The sequence below is a fragment of the Malus domestica genome, chromosome 16 (assembly GCF_042453785.1).
Source record: "Malus domestica chromosome 16, GDT2T_hap1".
Classification (NCBI taxonomy): domain Eukaryota; kingdom Viridiplantae; phylum Streptophyta; class Magnoliopsida; order Rosales; family Rosaceae; genus Malus; species Malus domestica.
In genome coordinates this window covers 2,845,503-2,863,980 of record NC_091676.1, presented here as the reverse complement: position 1 = coordinate 2,863,980, position 18,478 = coordinate 2,845,503, and the positions used below count along the sequence as shown (strand labels likewise).

The 18,478-nt window shown below is 34.4% G+C and overlaps 2 protein-coding genes across 3 annotated transcripts; both read right to left on the bottom strand.

Annotated features, from left to right (window-relative positions):
• Positions 1-10,661: 10,661 nt before the first annotated feature.
• LOC103402695 (uncharacterized) lies at positions 10,662-13,599 on the bottom strand. 2 transcript variants are annotated; one of them, XM_008341446.4, is made up of 6 exons: positions 13,128-13,599; positions 12,560-12,692; positions 12,347-12,450; positions 11,863-12,034; positions 11,614-11,754; positions 10,662-11,242 (listed from the first exon to the last, which is right to left on the bottom strand). In XM_008341446.4, exons 1-6 carry the CDS (start codon positions 13,175-13,177, stop codon positions 10,895-10,897), a joined length of 948 nt encoding a protein of 315 aa, XP_008339668.3. In that variant the 5' UTR covers positions 13,178-13,599; the 3' UTR covers positions 10,662-10,894. The 2 variants fall into 2 exon arrangements, with proteins under 2 accessions (XP_008339668.3, XP_017179273.3); XM_017323784.3 differs by having other exon boundaries at positions 12,560-12,731; positions 13,128-13,318.
• Positions 13,600-15,035: 1,436 nt separating this feature from the next.
• Positions 15,036-17,701, bottom strand: LOC103402694 (caffeoylshikimate esterase-like). Its single transcript, XM_008341445.4, has 8 exons — positions 17,273-17,701; positions 17,154-17,180; positions 16,796-16,925; positions 16,521-16,667; positions 16,228-16,358; positions 15,746-15,883; positions 15,489-15,587; positions 15,036-15,382 (listed from the first exon to the last, which is right to left on the bottom strand). Exons 1-8 carry the CDS (start codon positions 17,543-17,545, stop codon positions 15,152-15,154), a joined length of 1,176 nt encoding a protein of 391 aa, XP_008339667.3. The 5' UTR covers positions 17,546-17,701; the 3' UTR covers positions 15,036-15,151.
• Between the last annotated feature and the right edge of the window lie 777 nt (positions 17,702-18,478).

The window sequence follows — 18,478 nt, the reverse complement described above, 5'->3', positions numbered from 1 at the left end:
GAGAAAGTGCTGCTATAACAGCTCACGTTTCTAGGGAATGCCATTAGAAATACTCCTAAATCGAAATATAGAAATATAGTTGAGAACCGTGTTAAAAAAAATATGGTAGTTGAAAATACTCACTATGCATAAAGTGATCAACATTGCTACCAGAATGGTTAGAGACAATGGAAGAAAAGAATCAGATAAAGAATCCCTAAAATGGGCGAGGCTAGTATTGAACACTCTACCATTTAGAGCCCTTAGATCCACAATTCACAGACAAAGACAGTTAATCGAATAGGTTTAACTTTCAATTTAGAAAGTGATATATAAGACTCATGGTGAAATCTTTTTTTTTTTTTTTTTGCTTTTCAATTTTAGTTATTTTGAAAAACTTTCAATTTACAAAGTGATAATATTTTTTACTTCAGTATGAGTCTTAGATATGTTACTCATGAAACAAAGTACCAGTTCTCATATTTTCTTATGTAAGTTTATGTGGTTTCGCGATGCAAAAATGATGGTGTGGTTATCAATTTAGATTCGTTGCATATATCGTGTTTTGTGATAGATTTGTATTCATGTCATTTGGAGTTTTGTGCATATATCGTGCTTTCACCCCACTACACTAATTTCTTGGTCACTGCCTATAGTTACGTACCCAATTGGAATGTTTTGTTCAAATATTTACTAATTTCATATATACAATTGGTCCGTAATAATTTGAATGGTTTTAGGATAATCGACTTCAAGAGAAAAACAAGTAAGCATTATAAGATCATATATAGGATGCAGATGCAATCTGAGACATGGACTGATGATTTCAGAAAAAATCTGAACCTGAAACCAATTAAATAATCATGGCGGGTACCTATTATCTCTTAAATTCTGTGTTGATTGAGAATTGCCAATAGAAACACAGAACACTTTACTGCAGCGCTAACCCTAGCTATGGAGGAAGTATGGAGGAAGAAGCAGCTGGCTTAAATATATGGGTTGACCAACCTATTTTTCTGCCAATTGCTGCGGCAGAAGATTTAAAGCGATTAGGGGTTCAGGTGCTTAAAAGTGCAACTTGAAGTGACTGATGAAGATTGGTAGGGAGGAGGCGGGGCACCAGGAGCTACACAAGAGACAGATAGTTGAAGATAGAAGACACCAGAGAATCCAACCCTAGCCCTAGCTATATATATAGCTAACCCTAGCTTGTTGCAGACTCAACTTGCACACACACATAAGTATATATACATATATATGTTATATTTATGTAATAGGTTAAGCTAGACTGCAACCATCTACAGTACTACCGCTAGTTGTTTTTGCCGATAAGAAATCAGATTGTTAACTAATGGAACTACATCTGAGCCCATACTGGGGAAAAAGGATCCTCGCTGGATCATTTTCCTGAGGATTTTAGGGATTTCGCGATTGTCATCGTTTATCGTACATCATGCAATCAGTTTTTGTTAGATATTATTTATATTTAATTTTAAATTTTAAAATATTTTTTGACCACATGATATACGATGAATGGTCACGATTACGAGAGATTTTTCAGTGTTCTCGTCACATGAAGTGTTACACCATGTGTCCCTTTATAAATGGTGGGTTATGTGTGTTAAAATGTTAATAACTTAAAAATTAAAATTTTTCATCACTTGCATAAAATACATGATGTACAATCCTTATTCTCGTCATAACTAAAAATTTTCTCACGATCACGGGATTTTTATGATTCCAAAGAAAAAAATCCGGCCAGAATCCTTTTCCCATACTGGGTACTCCTACCAAGCTAGTGTTTAACCCGATTTGGTTCGCAGCTAAAACCTAGCTACCTGGACCCACAAACACATATTTATATAACTGAAGATCCTTCAAATTAATTATTTACTTTTTGTTATTTCATTAATCCTATCCCAAGGTTCTGGATGCTAATTAATTAGTTTGATTGTAATGAATCCATTTTTCTTAGCATTTTTTTTAAGTTTACAATAGATAGAGATTAATTTGAAGTTGGGTAGGAAAGCACATTAATTGTTCTAACAAATTTGACTAAATTCGTCTGCATCTTTGTTAACATGCATGGTGATCAAACTTAACTTACTAAGCTAATTGGTGAATATCTACTGGTAGTGGCGTGATGAAGTCAAAACTTTGTCCCCTACATTCTCCTTTACTTTTGAAATGACTTTTATCTAAATGGTTCATGAAATTGGCATAATTTTTCATTTTGGTTCACGAGATTTGAAACTGATAAAAGTGGTTCATGAGTTTGTCGACCATCAATGTTTTGGTTATTCCATAAAAAAATTTCATTAAATAAGGATAAAATAACAACAATACCCTCAATTTTTGTTAAATCATTTTGGCCCATTGTTCGTTAATTGAAGCTGAAGGTATTTTTGTCATTTTGCTCCTTTAACATAAATTTTCAGGGAATGACCAAAATGATTGATGGTGGACAAACTCAAAGACCACTTCTATCGATTTCAAATCTTAAAGACCAAAGTGAGAAATTATGCAAATTTCAAAGTCTATTTGGCTAAAATGCCCTTTTAAAATCAACCTTTCAAAGACATTTCGCCAAACATCTAATTAGCAACATTCGGCTCAAAATTATTGGTAGTGGTGTGACGGAGCGAATAACAATGAGTTCTTTTGAAATCCCTCAAAGACATTTCAATCAACACTTAATTATTAACATTTGATAACATGATTTTATTTAAACTAAAACTAAGTGTTTGTAAAATAAATAAATAAAACACTCAAAATATTGCTTAAAAAGTCGTTAATTTATATAATTTGAAAAAGGATATTTAAACATATCGTACTTATAATCATTTTCAATTTTTAATTGTTGTTTCTATTTTTTTTGAAATTTAAAAATTGAAATCTTGTTTGTAAATACTATTCGATTAACAAATGAAAATTGAAAACTATTTTCTTAAGTTTTCAAATTTTGGTTTTCTGTTTTTATTTATTAATTTTAAAAACAGGTTTCTATTTTCAATTTTAAAAATATAAATATTGAAAACCAAAAACTAAAAACTGAAATAATTATCAAACGAGTCATTCACTTTGTAGAACAAATCACAAAAACTAGAGCATAGCCATAACTAGGTCAGACTGGATGATCAAGCACATTCAAATAGTGATCACAAGTAGAGAGACTGGCGCCCTACCACAAATGTTACAAACAAATGATGTATAAAGCTAAGTAACATTTGGTTTCTAATTTGTACGTATCTTTCATTGCATTTGGTATTTATTTTAAATAATTTAGTCAAGTACCTGCTAGATATGCAGGAGCAGCAGTTATATATATCAACTATAAACGACAAATGATAAAAAACAAACCTATATTTATTTTCTTATCAAAAGCATAAAATACAAGATATAATTACGAAAACAAAAGAACAAAAATTAGAATAAAAATCACTCAATACAAAATTAGAAATAAAAATCAATCAATCAACTGTACTATATATTAATGCAGTTTCTGAACACAGTTTAGGGTTGCCCTAGTGGTAAGCATGCTGATGCTTTTTAATTTAACCTAAGAAGTGTACTCCTTTGTTATATTTCACTCTTAGAGCAACTCCAGTGTAGGAGTCCTCCCCCCAGGCTATTCACTATTTAATCCACCTAGTGAACAGTAACTGCCCTTAATGAACAGTGCATTCCCCTGGCAATTGCCTTTTGCATCTCCACCCTTGCATTGAATAGCCCTGGCAATTGGCAATAAAATATTAGTATTTTTTTATTTATAAAATAATACATAACCCTAATAATTTTATTTGTAATTTCGGATAGATTTTTAATCGTTCTCGTTGCGCTACGTGTCATTATCCGAAAAGCCAATAGCAATAAAATTTTTGTATTTTTGTATTTATAAAATAATTCAAAATAATTTTATTTATTATTTCGAATAAGATATTTAATCGTTCTCGTTGCGCCACGTGTCATTATCCGCAAAGACAATTATTGGTGATAGATTTCTGATAAGATTTTTAATCGTTGTGTCAAGGCACGTGTCATTATCTGAAAAGACAATTATTGGTGATGGATTATAATACAAACAAATAATTATAATGAAAGTATGTAACAAATAAATAATAAAACAAATAATTATAATGAAAGTAGCTAACAAATAATTATAATGAAAGTAGGTAACAAATAATACAAACAAATAAATATAATGAAAGTAGCTAACAAATAATTATAATGAAAGTAGGTAACAAATAAATAATACAACCAAATAATTATAATGAAAGTAGGTAAAAAATAAATAATACAAACAAATAATTATAATGAAAGTAGCTAACAAATAATACAAACAAATAAATAATATATTGTTACCTGATCCGCTAAATTTTCCCCACTTCGAAGATTACCACTAGCTTGTGCCAAGGCGTCTCTCCACGTACTAAACGATTGACTAAGTAATTTCCAACGACTGGACATCGATTCTTTAGTTATTTGCCCACCCATTTTCTCAAGATAATTGGTATGAATAAGACTCCACATTTCTCGCAACTGCATCACATTACCCGTAATCGAATCATGAGTAACTTGAACCCAACTAGTACACAACGCAACATCTTCAATAAGTGTCCAATTCGTACCTGGTTGAGTAGTCATTTTGTTGGAAAAAAATTGGATTGAAACTTTGAGAGAAAGATAGGAATGTGGTTGACAGTAGTTGAGAAAATATGAAATTGTGGTGTAGGGTAGAAGATAATGAGAAGGTATTTATAGACAAGTAAAATCAAAATTTTTTATAATTTTTCAGAATTTTTTTTCGGATTTTTTTCGGATTTTTTACATTTTTTTTAATTTTTATTCACCTAATTAATCTCTGCCGTTGGATTTAAAAAAGTTAAATTCCAACACTCCAGATTATGCCACGTGTCACAACGGTAACATTTTAGATTTTTAAACTGTTTTTTTTTTTTAAATTTACAAAGCCTAATAACGTGGACCGTTGATCTTAGATCAAACGGATGAAATTAAATGAGATTTTTAAATGTTTTTTACCGTTGGAAATCCAACGGTCCATAAAATAGGACCGTTTCAATCGAACAGACATGGGGAAGCCACGTGGCTTCCCCAACGGTAACTTTTCAAAACTGAATTCGCGGGCCCCAGCCCTATTTTTTTGTCGGATGACTCGCGCCCACGCGCGCGTGAAACGCACGCGCCTGACGCAGCCCTCGGGCTCTCCGGCTGGCAATCCTCGACGGGCCTGCTCCTCGGGCCTCGCCTGTCGCTCGGGCTTCCCTACGCTGGAGGTCATCCCCCCAGCAAAGAGATCCGGGCACGGAGAGAGAAAGAGATGAATCACGGATAATAATTATAAAATTTTGTAAACATATGTAGAAGGCCAATAATTAAGAAAGCAATTTACATGGTGTGTGTATATCATAAATATGACGTCGTGTGTAAATGAAACAATGACGTCTGAAGAAAAATCACACATGTTTTTGTGAAATTTACATGAAAGCTAAAGTAACAATGTGCTCATGGCATGAAAGTTATTTTGACAAGAAACTACTTCTAAAAGTTGCATATAAATTTAATAATAGTTACTGTAACAACTTAATACTCGAGAGAGATCAGGCTGAAACTGAAATACGGGGAGAGAGGTGGAGCGCGCATGCATAAACTACAAAATATATATAGCCTCAGCAAAAGTAGACGGGCTTATTGGATATAGACCCAGCTTTGCTTAATATTTGATCAGCTTTTTACAGTGAATTATTTTGATGTCTCTGTGACTACAGTTCTAGCTAATAAGCTAACTGATCCATCACTCGATCAGTTGCTGTATCTTTGTTATCTCCTTCCACTTATTTGGTTTGCTAATAGTCTCTGATCACATGATCCGAGATATCTCCCTTGCTTTGTGTATGCGTGTGAGTTCTGTGTGAGCGAAAGAAAGTAAGTAGCTAGCTAGGTTTTTTTTCTCTTTCTTTCAACTACCAAAATACTTTTAACTCGACATATATACTGCTGCCATCAGTTTTTACAAACAAAGCGACCTTTAATTAATAGGCAAACCAATTGGACCATTGGTAATTTCTCTTGTTTTTTCTTCTTCAACAATTCTAAAACCTAGGTCAGATATTGTTAGTTAATATAATTGTCATGATTAGTCACTTTAGCTAATTCTATTTAGCATAATTAAACTTGTAATTAATCAATTTTATTAGTTGAATGAGAAAATAGAGTGATCTCCGCAAACCCTAGCTTTTATTCTCTTTAGTTCATGTGAAAGATTTGGTTTGTGGTTTGAAAAACTCTTTACTACATAGCATGGTAACCACCATCAAAAGTTAATAAATCTTGCTATAATTTATAAGAAGTTGTGTTATTCATCCTCATTAGTTGGTTTTGAAGTGAAACTTCCTTCAGTTTTCACTTGAAATTTGTGCTCAATGCATTCTCTCCTTCATTTCACCCTCCTCTCAACCATATCCTTCATTCATTTTCTCACGAATGTAATGTTCCTCTCTCTATAGTGCAAAAAGTATAAAGTAAAAATTAAAGATGATAATCTAATTATAGTCCAAAGTGAATAGCTGCAACGCAACCATCAAACAGTTTCCACTTGTTTGGTTACTTCGCAATCATCAAACATCTTGCCCTTGTTAGTACACACGTACCATCCTAAGGGCCTAGGACAGTTGTATGTCGTACTTTTGCATGTGTTGTGTTTATCCATATATTTCAATTTTAGCTCGTTATAACATGAATCAGGATCGGGAGAGAGACGTTTTTGATACCCACTTCGTGATGTATTTTAACGATTCGAACTGTCTATATTTTAGTACATTATTCATAAATCATCTTTCTAAAAAATTAAATAAATTTAAAATTATTAAGACATTCATTTGTAATAAAGAAATTGTTGATTACAATTTGGCAAAAAAAAAATTAAATTTAATCCAATAGTCATATGAATTTTAGGTAATCTTTGGTAGATATAATATTTGAGAGAAAAAAATAAAAGATAAATTGTTGGATCGTTAAAATATGTTACAGAGTTAGCAGCACCAAAACATAACTGAAAATATGTATAAAAATATGTGTCTCCATATCCAACCCTATATAGACGGATGGGTGCCACCACATTTTTCACACAAGATTTTGACACAAGTTCTGGGCCATTAAATTCGTACACTTTTGTTGAGGAGAAATTTTTTATTTTTTAAGTTATTAACTTTTTAGCACACATATCTCATCATTTATATAGTAACACATGATGTACTACTCATTGTATTGATCACATTGAAAAAAATTCTATTTTTTGAGGTGGAAAGTTATTCATCAACTCTTTTTTTTAAATTTATTTAAATAGTTAAATAAAACTTTTAATTATAAATTTTATTTTCTCTCTTATCTCATTAATTGTGCTTTACTAATTTTCTCCCCTTACTTATTCCACTCTTTCTTCCCCAATTCTCCCTATATACGTCGTTCTGCATTTTTTTTTCATGGATCCACTTAATATAGTACTGTCTTGACACTTGGGATTTTAAATTGTAAGATGAAAACGGTTAATATGTCTTCAATCATATCCGGCATCATGAACCAGGATAATCAACTAGAGTTATTGGCTATATTATTCATATTGAGTTAGGGGTCTGCAATCAACTATTGGCCATAGTCTGCAGAACATAATTTCATTTTTTGCCTTTAATCAATTGTAGTCATAGGCGCTATAGCTGCAAGGCACAAAAGGTTGGTTGGTGAATTAAGATATGGCCATCAAGATGTCAAAAAATTAAAAAGAAAAAGAAACTGAGAAAACACGATAGAAGGGGAGGACGACGGAGAGAAGAATGAATACATTGAATAGTGGTCATGGTATCGTGTCTCCCTACTTGGATGCTTTTACCAGTTGCCTTAGCATCTGCAGCGTGGTATATTAAATAGAATAGTAAATAGGCCTTCCTATGAGTACAAAGGAAGAACGATGAAGAGGATAAGGGAAAAGAAAAAAATGTCCCTAATAGGCTAATATATGTAATAATACATGAAAAATAATTTACCTACCATGTATACAAAAATGTTATTTGATTCAAAATATATAATCTAGGTTTTCTCAAATTAAAAAAAAAAAAAAAAAAAAAAAAATATATATATATATATATATATATATATATATAATCTAGGTGTAGTATATATATTTTTTATATAATTGGAACAAATTAATTTTCCTACCTACAAATTAATTTCCAATAATTTACCTACAAAAAATTATACTCCGTGTGTAATATAATATCTTTTTTTTCACTAGTACATGGAGAATAATTTACTCATAACAAGAAGAAATGTAATTTGATGTATTATATTGAAAAATATTATGTCATACCTATATTTATACAACAATAAAACGTGCCTAATATATGTAACAATACATGAAAAATAATTTACCTACAAGTTAGAGAAGTGTTATTTGATTCAAAATATATAATATGGATTTAGTATAATCTTTTTTAATAATTGGAACAAATTAATTTACTTCCCAATTAATGCAAAATATATATATCACAAAAAAGGTAAATTTTTGGTATGAAATGGATACAATTAATGCAATACAACAATTTATATATTTTATTTCACTTTTTCTACAACTTTTAATTTGGAATAAATTTAGGGATTTGGGAAAGTGGTATGAGTGTAAATAAATTGTATTAGTAGGTCAATAGTGTTCCAATGTGGTTGTAGATTTTAAATTTGGGTTTTTATTGGACATTTATATGTAAATGAGTTTTTATCTAAAAATCATGAATTGTAAGGGCCAAAATCTAAGGCACCAAATAAATAATCAAGCAGGAAAAGGGAGGAGAATTAATGAGATAGGAGTGAGAATTATAAATTTACAAGGTTTTTAGAATTTTGTTCCCTGATACATAATTATTTAAAGAAAGATAATTAATTGGATTAATCAGATTGCATCTCAACCGTTAAAATTGTACAAATCTAATTATTTAGAACTTGTGTATTTTCTTTGGTGTCACAAATCTGCCCAACACACATATATTTGATGAGAAGTATACTAGAAGGTGCAGCTGGGAGGTCTGAAGCAAGCGACCAATGGAAATGAGGATTTTAAAACGAAATTCAAGACGAAAACGACTGCTCAGTTCAACAATATCAATGTGAGTTGTTGGTGAAGATCACGCGGTTGAGCACCACCACCACCTCTTATGGCATTTTATGATTCAAACCAGGTTTTCTTTTTTGGTGTGATATATACACCTCATATACATATAAAGCTGTCTAATTATAAAAGCACCACCATCACTTCTTATGGCATTTTATGATTCAAACCAGGTTTTCTTTTTTGGTGTGATGTATACACCTCATATACATAGAAAGCTCTCTCTCTCTCTCTCTCTCTCTCTCTCTCTCTCTCTCTCTCGCCATGCATGCTGCTAAAATGCTAAACCAACAATGTTACATCTTTGTCACGACACAGACACAGACACAGTGAATATAAACGCACTGCTAATTGTTGTAAGTGTGCCTTTCAGAAGTGTTTGCTGAAGTTTCCTGCAAGCATACTTAGAGAGTACTTTTGTCTTTTGAGAAACCGACGTGGGTTTCGTGTTTGCACGAGAGAAGCTATGTCGTTGAGAAGTGTGATCCTATCTATGTATAACTATACCCACCATCAGGTCTTGTAAACTTGTCTCTTCTTGCCACTGCACCGTCATATTTATCATAAGCCCTAGCTGCTTTGCTAGGTTAAATGTATATATACATACACTTTATATATATATATATATATATATACATATATGCAATAGTGCAGCCTTATATAATTAGGTCTAGCCCTCTAGGGTCTAGGTATCTAGGGCACTAGGGCTCTCAGATCGAGGCTCATCAGGCTGTGGCAGCAGCTGTGATAGATATATGGCAGTGTCGTTGTAGATCGGATCGGAATCTCTTGGGGAGCAAACAAGAATGTTTTGGTTTGTTCTGATCATATATGTCAAACTTTAAAGTCATATTACTGTGGTTCTCCTCATACATATATATGGTTCCAGCTTCGGAAAAGTTAAAAGTAAATTACCAGACGAGTTTCTGGTGTAATAAGAAATCTATGCTTACCTTAAAGAGATTATACAAAGATTACATGATTAAACGAACAATGGTTGGGTCCTGACTTGGACTTTCTCATCTTTACATTTTTCGCATGGACCAAATATTTTGAACATCGATCCAACCACATCCATTCTCTTCTTCCGTCATTAAAACCTTAAACTAGTCCGGACCCGGAGCATATATATAATTACAAAGCCATATAAGTGTAGAAATGATTCATGAAATGAAATTAGTTAGTCATGTACGTAAATGAAGAGAAGAAAAGAGGAACCTTATTGGCACAGCAAATTCATACATAGCATCCGGTGCTGTTGGAAGACATAAAATTCCGATTCAAAATTTCATGTGTGCATATTGTGAGTCCATGCCTACTGGTCATGGAGGATAATACATAATTATCAAGGACAATATCTGAATTTGATTGGTTTCCATCTCGCTAATTAAAATATGCAAATCACAATCACAACTAATGCCTCATCGGCTCATAGACGAAATATGTTGGGAATCGGTGTGAAAGCCAGAGCAGTTGCCCTCCAATCAGTCACGAGTCACGACACAAGATCTGTTGTAGATAAAGTGATTGCAATAACAACAATTTGTGAATGATAAGAGAAACATTTGAGTTCTTGACGTCATAAGATAAGATACAAATATACAAATCGTATTCACGAGTACGGTTGAATCCTCAGCACTTTCTTTACATACTATTGGAAATTGTATTACCTAGAGTAGTAACGTATGTTTTCTTTTGTGCTCTTTCTCCTGTGCAACTTGATCCAAATGATTTACTTGAGCACTATAAGGACTTAACCAGCTCAGCAGCCCGACGGGCAGCAGCAGATGCACGCTCAGCAGAGGCAATGGCAGCTCGAGCTCTGTCCAAGGTATCAGATGATTGTGGTCTTGTCTCCCCTTTGGTTTCACTAACTGGCCTTGCTTTATCATCATTCCCTGATGGTTGAATCTCACTACTGAACGATGGTGTGTTGATTAAAGATCTTGGAGCATGGAGGTATTGAGGTTCTTGTTTAACATCTGCAGGCACAATAGTATGTGCCCCATTAGAAGGTGGGGAACTAAAAGTTACTCGTTTTGCGGGAGCTTGAGAAGGTGCAGCAGCACCACTTACATGCTTCGATCCACCCTACAAATAATGAGACAAAAGGCCACAACTTCTGTAATCAAAGTGTAAACAACATTAAAATTTCCTAATAAATTCAAACATATGGTTTCAAGATGTGAGTCCAATTTCAAATGTTGTTTGAAATCAATCCACTTTAATATCCAATTCCCTATCAAGCTACTGAATCCATATCGAATAATAAAAGGGTTACTGTTGACTAAAATGACAATTGAAACCAAAAAAATCATGTATCATGAGCGCACGCAAGAAATTCCTGTATCATGAGAAGTTGCACACGACTACAAAACTAAACCATGACACAAATGATGTTAGAAGATTAAGCTACAACTAATCACTTTTAAAACGGAAAAGAACTTAGTTTTTAAAAGTACCAGCAGATCGTCATGCTTTTTACTGAATTCCGCTTCAGTGTCAGAAGAATCCCAATTCAGCTTGTACTCTTGTGCAATTTCCTTCAATACCTTAAGCCTTGCCTCTCCAGAAGGAGCACTAACTGAAAGCTTTTCAATTATCTGCCAAAATTATACAAAACGAATTGAAAAGTGGCATCAGTTTTATTTTACAAATATGATGCTGTTCTTCAAAGACTCACAGTTGCATATGCAATAAAACCGCTTAACTGTTCTGTTGACACCAGAATCAGGACGAAGCTCAGACGCAGCTGATACAAATTCCTTCCCATATTTTGCTGTAAACAAATTTGTGATCTGCATTAAATCTGGAACATCTGAGCATCTTGGGGCGGCAAAAATTATGCTCGATATAGCTTCTCGTAATTCCGTTGGACACTCCCTACAATTAGAGAAAAATTGGTCAAGAAATTGAGTGGCATAAATAAATTATATTGACATTAACAGACATGTGTGCAAAAGTAACACAGTTCCTGCTGGTTAAAACAAACCGCAATGCTCAAAGTTTTTCCAACTTGCATTAGTATTTTGTGTCTTCATGTCCTACTGCTTAAAACAAACAACAATGATACTCCAAAGTACATATTTAGGGTAATGCAACTAGTACATATTTAGGGTAATGCAACTAGTCTGTACATGTTCATATATGACAAGGGAGGCCAAGTGTCAGAAGTTATCTAAAGCCGAAACTTACTTCTGATTTTCAATAATGGGAACCCGTGCAAGTACAAATTCACAGAACAGCTCCAATATCTCATAAGCAGCCCAAATGTTTTGCTCTCGTATAACATGCTCCACCTGACCATTATCAAATGTTCACCACAATTATCTATAACAATTCAAACAAGAAACAGATACCAATCAAATGGGCATAGACATTTTTTTGTTACAATTTTGGAAGTTGTACCCGAATTCGAGCTATTGCTTCTTGGCCAGCCTGCAAAAACTGCGCAATCTCCTTGCGCATATGTTTGAGCTGCACATCTCTCTTGTTTTGCAGCAATTTAATGCGTGAAATACCCAAATTCAAACATGTTTTGCTGCAAAACAAACCCGCCAAGGTTAAGGATTTAGACCCCCTTATTACAACAGCGATGAAAAAGTTTAGAAATTTGCCACCATGTCTCCAAATTTCACACTTAGGAGAGTTAACAAACAACCAATTTACTAAAAACAATGAACATTTAGCGCCAACAGCTCAGAAATGCCAAAAACCGATCAAAGTATTTCCACAAGTATACTAATGACATGATCAAAGAAACCCAGATGGTAATATGCGTTGACAAATATTGGGTACCTCCCAAAATCAAGAATTTAGATAACGTATTGAACATTTATTAAACTAAAATTTAACGAAAACAAGAAATTCTGGATAACTAATTACGAAATTAAATCATGATAAGCAAAGAACAAGGAGACCCAGATGATTAATACGACTAATCAAACAAACAAGTAAAAGGATGTGATTCACCAACCATTTTGTGCCGAAAACGCCTCTGTTGAAGAGCTGGTTTAACAGAGACATGGATGCCTAACGAAGACGACGAGCCTCTTGTGGAATGCCGATCGCTTAATAAAGATCTTTAAAGACTGCGATGTTTGGAGTTTGTGAAGGACAATAGCAGAAAATCAACTACTTGTCTTCAACTTCTGGGTCAACCTCTGGATCAGTGGTTTCCCTACCGACCTTAATTTTTTGCTAATTGTCTCTTAAAAAAAAAAAAAAAAAAAGGATTAGGGGAACTTCACCAAAATAATAAAATAAATTCATTGACCATTAAACGTCTAAATAATGGATCAAAACGTCTAAAAAAATCGAAAAATATATTTAGGCAAAAAACTTAGCTCAAATTCAATATATTTAGAGGTAATCACCATGGTTAAAAGAAAAAGAAGTATCTACAATTATGAAGGGATATGAGGTGAATAAAAAAAATTCACTTTTCAACAAATTTATTTTTAGAAGAAAATTAAAAAATCACCTGAGTGCCCGTGATAGAAAGAAAATATCTTGCATGTCACACTTATGGAGAGATTAGTCACAGCATTTTGTTTTTATTGGGGGATATAATGAGAATTACTATGTTAAGTTTTTTTTTTTTTTTTTTTTTTTGGGTCAATTAAAGTAGATTTTCTTTAAAGAGAGCTAGTACAAGGTAAGAACTAAGAACACCCTAAAAATTCAGTCCAAAACAGCCAAGCACAACTTCGGGAGGGGGTGTATTTAATTGGAAATTTGAGAGATTTTAATAGATTTATAAATCCATGAATTTTTACAGAGTTTAACTGATTTGTAGAGATTCTATGTAAAATTTTGATTCAATTCCCTCGAAATCTCATAGGGAGATGTAAGATTTGCGCATGTTTAAAATATACTACAAAATCTCTCAAATTCCCTTTAATTCCTCAACTTTTCCAAATTCTCTAAATTCTAATTCTAATTGAATACACCTGGAATGTTATAAATCTTTAAAATTCTAATTGAATACACCCAAATTTCTAAACATTTTAATAAACTATCTTAAAATCCGAATTGAATACACATTGAATTTCAGAGAACCACTTAAAATCTTGATTGAATACCCTAGATTCATTAAAAGAATTAAAACCCCTAAAATTCCAATTAAATACACCCCCTTCAACTCCACATAAAGAAATTCCAATAAAATGGGCCGCCAGAGGCAGCCATATGCCAAAAAAAAATTAAAAAAAATAAAATCCTAAAACTAGAAAATGAAGGCAGCCACGACCACCACGTTAGCCACACCACCATCGCAAAGACGCTACCACTTTGATGAAGAACCAACGAAACAAATGGATGAACGGAAAATAGGAGTAGCCAAGCTATCCGCACTGTGAGCGCTCCTATATTCCTACCAAATAGTGCAAATCGCACGTTAAAAGCCACCAACCACTAAAGTGTGCTGCCGGAGGAGACCCCTCAAGGAGGCACCCGATGGGCTGAGTAGCAGGCTTATGTCGATGAGAACTCGCGGTGACGACGAATTTTGGTGAAGGAAAAGGTATAAGTTCCAGATTTGAGACAAGCTTAGAGCAAACTGAGACAAAGCTCAGAAGGCACTGAGACATAAGCTCAGAGAAACAGCAACCAAAAGTAAAAACCAAAATAAAGAGAGAAAGAAAGAAGGGGCTAGAGAAAGAGAAAAGCATGCTGAAATGTTTTGGTTGTCACCGATCCCACCCCAACCAAAGGGAGGGGTCGGCGATTGGGGAAGGAAAGGGTTTAGGGTTGTTATCTAAGAGAGAGAGAGAGAGAGAGCATCTTTTTCAAACCCCAGCATGGTAAGATTCTACACGCTGATTGTTCTATTTCAAACAATTTGAGACAACTTGCAAAGATGATGAATCTGTGATACAACGAATGAACTTACGATCACGTAACGTTTAAATTTAGATAACTTAAGTTATGCAGTTTCTTCACCAGAATGCGTAAAAAGAAAAAACAAAAGCAATAGATCAAATGGTAGAGTACATAGATTCAGAGAGAAAAGCTATGTAGGGGAACGCGGGAATCCAGCCAAGTGACAATATCGTCAAGGACGGTAAGAATTCTGTCATCGGGTTCTCCTTCGAGAATGGAATGATAACCTTCCGGGTAGAGTTTTAGGGTTTTATCCTTGCTAGAGGCCTTCTCATAAAGAAACTGGCTCACCCGAGGATCAGTCACCTTGTCTGCAGCTCCATGAAGAACTAGGAGTGGCGCTGATACCTGACACATCCCCAATTTTGTTAGTCCGGGACATAACATTAAAAGCGTGCAGTGGCAATATGTAAGAATGGATGCACATCAGACACAATATACAGCTGAAACTGACCTTCTCGAGTTGCATCTCAATATCCTTAGTAGCTTGTAGCAGTTCCACAGCAGTCTTCAACCGCACATTGTCGTTGTAGCATATCACATTGTAGACAGCCTGATAAAGGACAAGCAAAACATTGACTCGGTTATCTTCAATACTTAAATTTGTATCCTCTGAAAGCAGATAAAGATATTTCGCTATTGGACCAATCCATGTCCATCAGATTTTTCATACAAGTGCATTCATGTTTGTAGAGGAAATGAATGACAAACCATTTCCCGTTTCCGAAGGTCTCTGAAGGCCAGCTCCGCTAAATCTTTCTGTGGGACAAGCTTTGCTTTCGGCATAACTTTTGACATGAGAGTTAATATCTTCAGAGCTGCTGCTGGAGGTGTTACGTCTTCTGCAATCTTTCATCAACTCAAGGTCAACAAAATTTTCAGGATGGAAAAGCAACGATGGAATCAAACTTATTAAGAACGTCTACAAGTGCAAAATTATAGTTGAAGATGTGTAAGATTCAGGGTCTTTTGAAATAATGTCCTCTAATTTTCTTTTTTCCCCAGAAATAGCATGGACATCCTCAATTTGTAAAAACAGTCATCACAAGGAAATTCTTAACAAAGAGACTCAAACTTTTTCTCTAACATGGAAACATTTAAATTCTACCAAACTACAAGAAATTTGAAGTTGAAATGAATGAATCTTAGTTTTAGTGCCGCAAATGTCTATACTGGAGCAACAATTAACGTACTTTACACATTGGTGCCACAAGAACTACTCCATCCCATGCATATGGTTCCTTTAGGTGCACTTTGAGAGTAACGGCACCACCCATGGACTGCCCCAATATAAAGCGGGGCAACCCTTTCAACTCCGGTCTTTCTGTAAATCATAATTCAGGAAGAATTAATCAGTCTAAGATCCCTGAAAATACTTATTTCCTGTCAAAATCTGTAAAGCAACACCTTTTTCAATTAATTACGCTAAAAGATAATAAGGCAAAGTTGCAGTATCTGATGATCAAGATGCTAATCAGTGCAACACCTTTAATCTTGGTGTACTGTTCGATCACATCATCAGCTAATTGATCAAAGCTTGGGACGTAACCATGCAATCCTTCTGAAAGACCAAAACCCGGATAGTCCATGGCATATACAGCGTAGCCAGCTGCAGCAATTCGCCTGGCAATACCTGAAAAATCCAAACTTTGACCGATATCATGTGTCCAAAAACCTTAAAATTTGGCTCAACTATATAACAATATACCAAAATCAAGAACATTCACTCACTACTTAATACTTGAAAGGAATGACACAAACCTTCAAAGAAGAAAACGCAAGTATCACCATATCCGTGACAAAAACACATTACACCTTTAATTCGAACACCTTGTTTCGGCATCCAGCTTTTACAGAAAATCTCCACCCCCCTAGAATTCCTTTCGTACCACTGCAAACCCAATTAACAGTAAAAAATACTAGAGATACAATATCATCACGAAAAGTGATTTCCGCAAACCTCTTTTCTTCCCCGTACACTCAACATAAATAAACAGGGTGCATAACCAAAGAAACGGTGTGCGGAAATCATTTAAGTATCATTAACCAGCCCTACTTATATTTTCTCAGAAACCAAACAGAACATAATAGTTTGAGATGAGCAAAATTATAACTTTACCTCATCTGTTCTGATCCCAGTTGGAAACTGCCCACCAAACCAAAAGTACGAACAATTAGATGATTGACGATGAAAAGAAACAAAAATGTTAATCATAAGTAAAATCGAAAGAAACCAACCTTAAACAGGACATGATCGAGCTGTTCCTGAACTTCAACGAAAGCGGATCGAACCTGCCGGCGAGTGCGGGCAAAGTCGAGGTTCTGCCTGGCGATCGAGTTCAGCTCCTCGCTCAAACCTTCAATGGGTGGCCTTCTCAAGGCTGAAACAATCCGGCCGCGAGCTCCTCCGGGGACGGAGAATGTGGGGTTTTGGTGGAGGTGGTCGATTGGGGTTTGGAATCTGAGAGGAAGCTCGAGAGTTTGGAGTCTCAGGGAGCGAGAAAAGTCCATTGGAGTTAGGGGGAGCTCAATGAGGAAAACGTCAAAGGGAGACAGAGCTTGATGTTTCTCCAGAGGTCTTTGAGATTGATTAAATTAAGGAATACTTGGACTTCATTTTCTGGGTTTTTGTTTTGTCCACGGAAAGTGCACGTCGCTGTTTCCAACAGGATGCGCATGGAGCATGTGCCAAATATATTTTACTTTTTTTTTTAGCAGAGTGATCAATTATAATTATTAGTTTAACCAGTATTTTTGTTGTTTAATGACATTTAGAACATTAAATCAAATTAATTAACCATTTCGAGGATAGAATTAAAGTTTACTTCTGAACCATAAATGAGATAAAAATTAAAGAAATTTTGATAACTGCGTCATGACTATATCTATATACTTTCTTTTCGTAAGCGAATCAGAGAGTATTCTCATCAAATTATTGGTAATTTCTCGTTAAAGGTGATAACAAACCACTAATAATGCCTTCGAAGAACTCACAGAAAGATTCAGAGATCAAAGAGAGAAAGATAGGAAGAAAGAGAGAGAGAAAGAATGAAGAGAGAAACTGTATTGATTTGTTTACTAAATTATAATATCTGTTAATCAGCTATTTATACACGAAATACAATCTTAGCTAGTAAGCTATTCATGTAACTAACTAACTAATATAAGCTGACTTGGCAGTCCATCTAACCCTTGAATATTGTAATGAGTTGACAGTCCATCTAACCATTGATTTATGACACTCAACATTCCCCCTCAATCGTGGATGGGGTACTCAACCTAAGATTGTAAGAATGTCGAAGAAAGGACGGACTATGAAGACCTTTTGTAAGAACATCAGCAGTTTGATCTTCAATTGGAATGTAAACCACTTCCAGATCTCCTTGTTGAACACATTCTCTCACAAAGTGAAAGTCGGTATCAAGATGTTTTATACGAGAATGA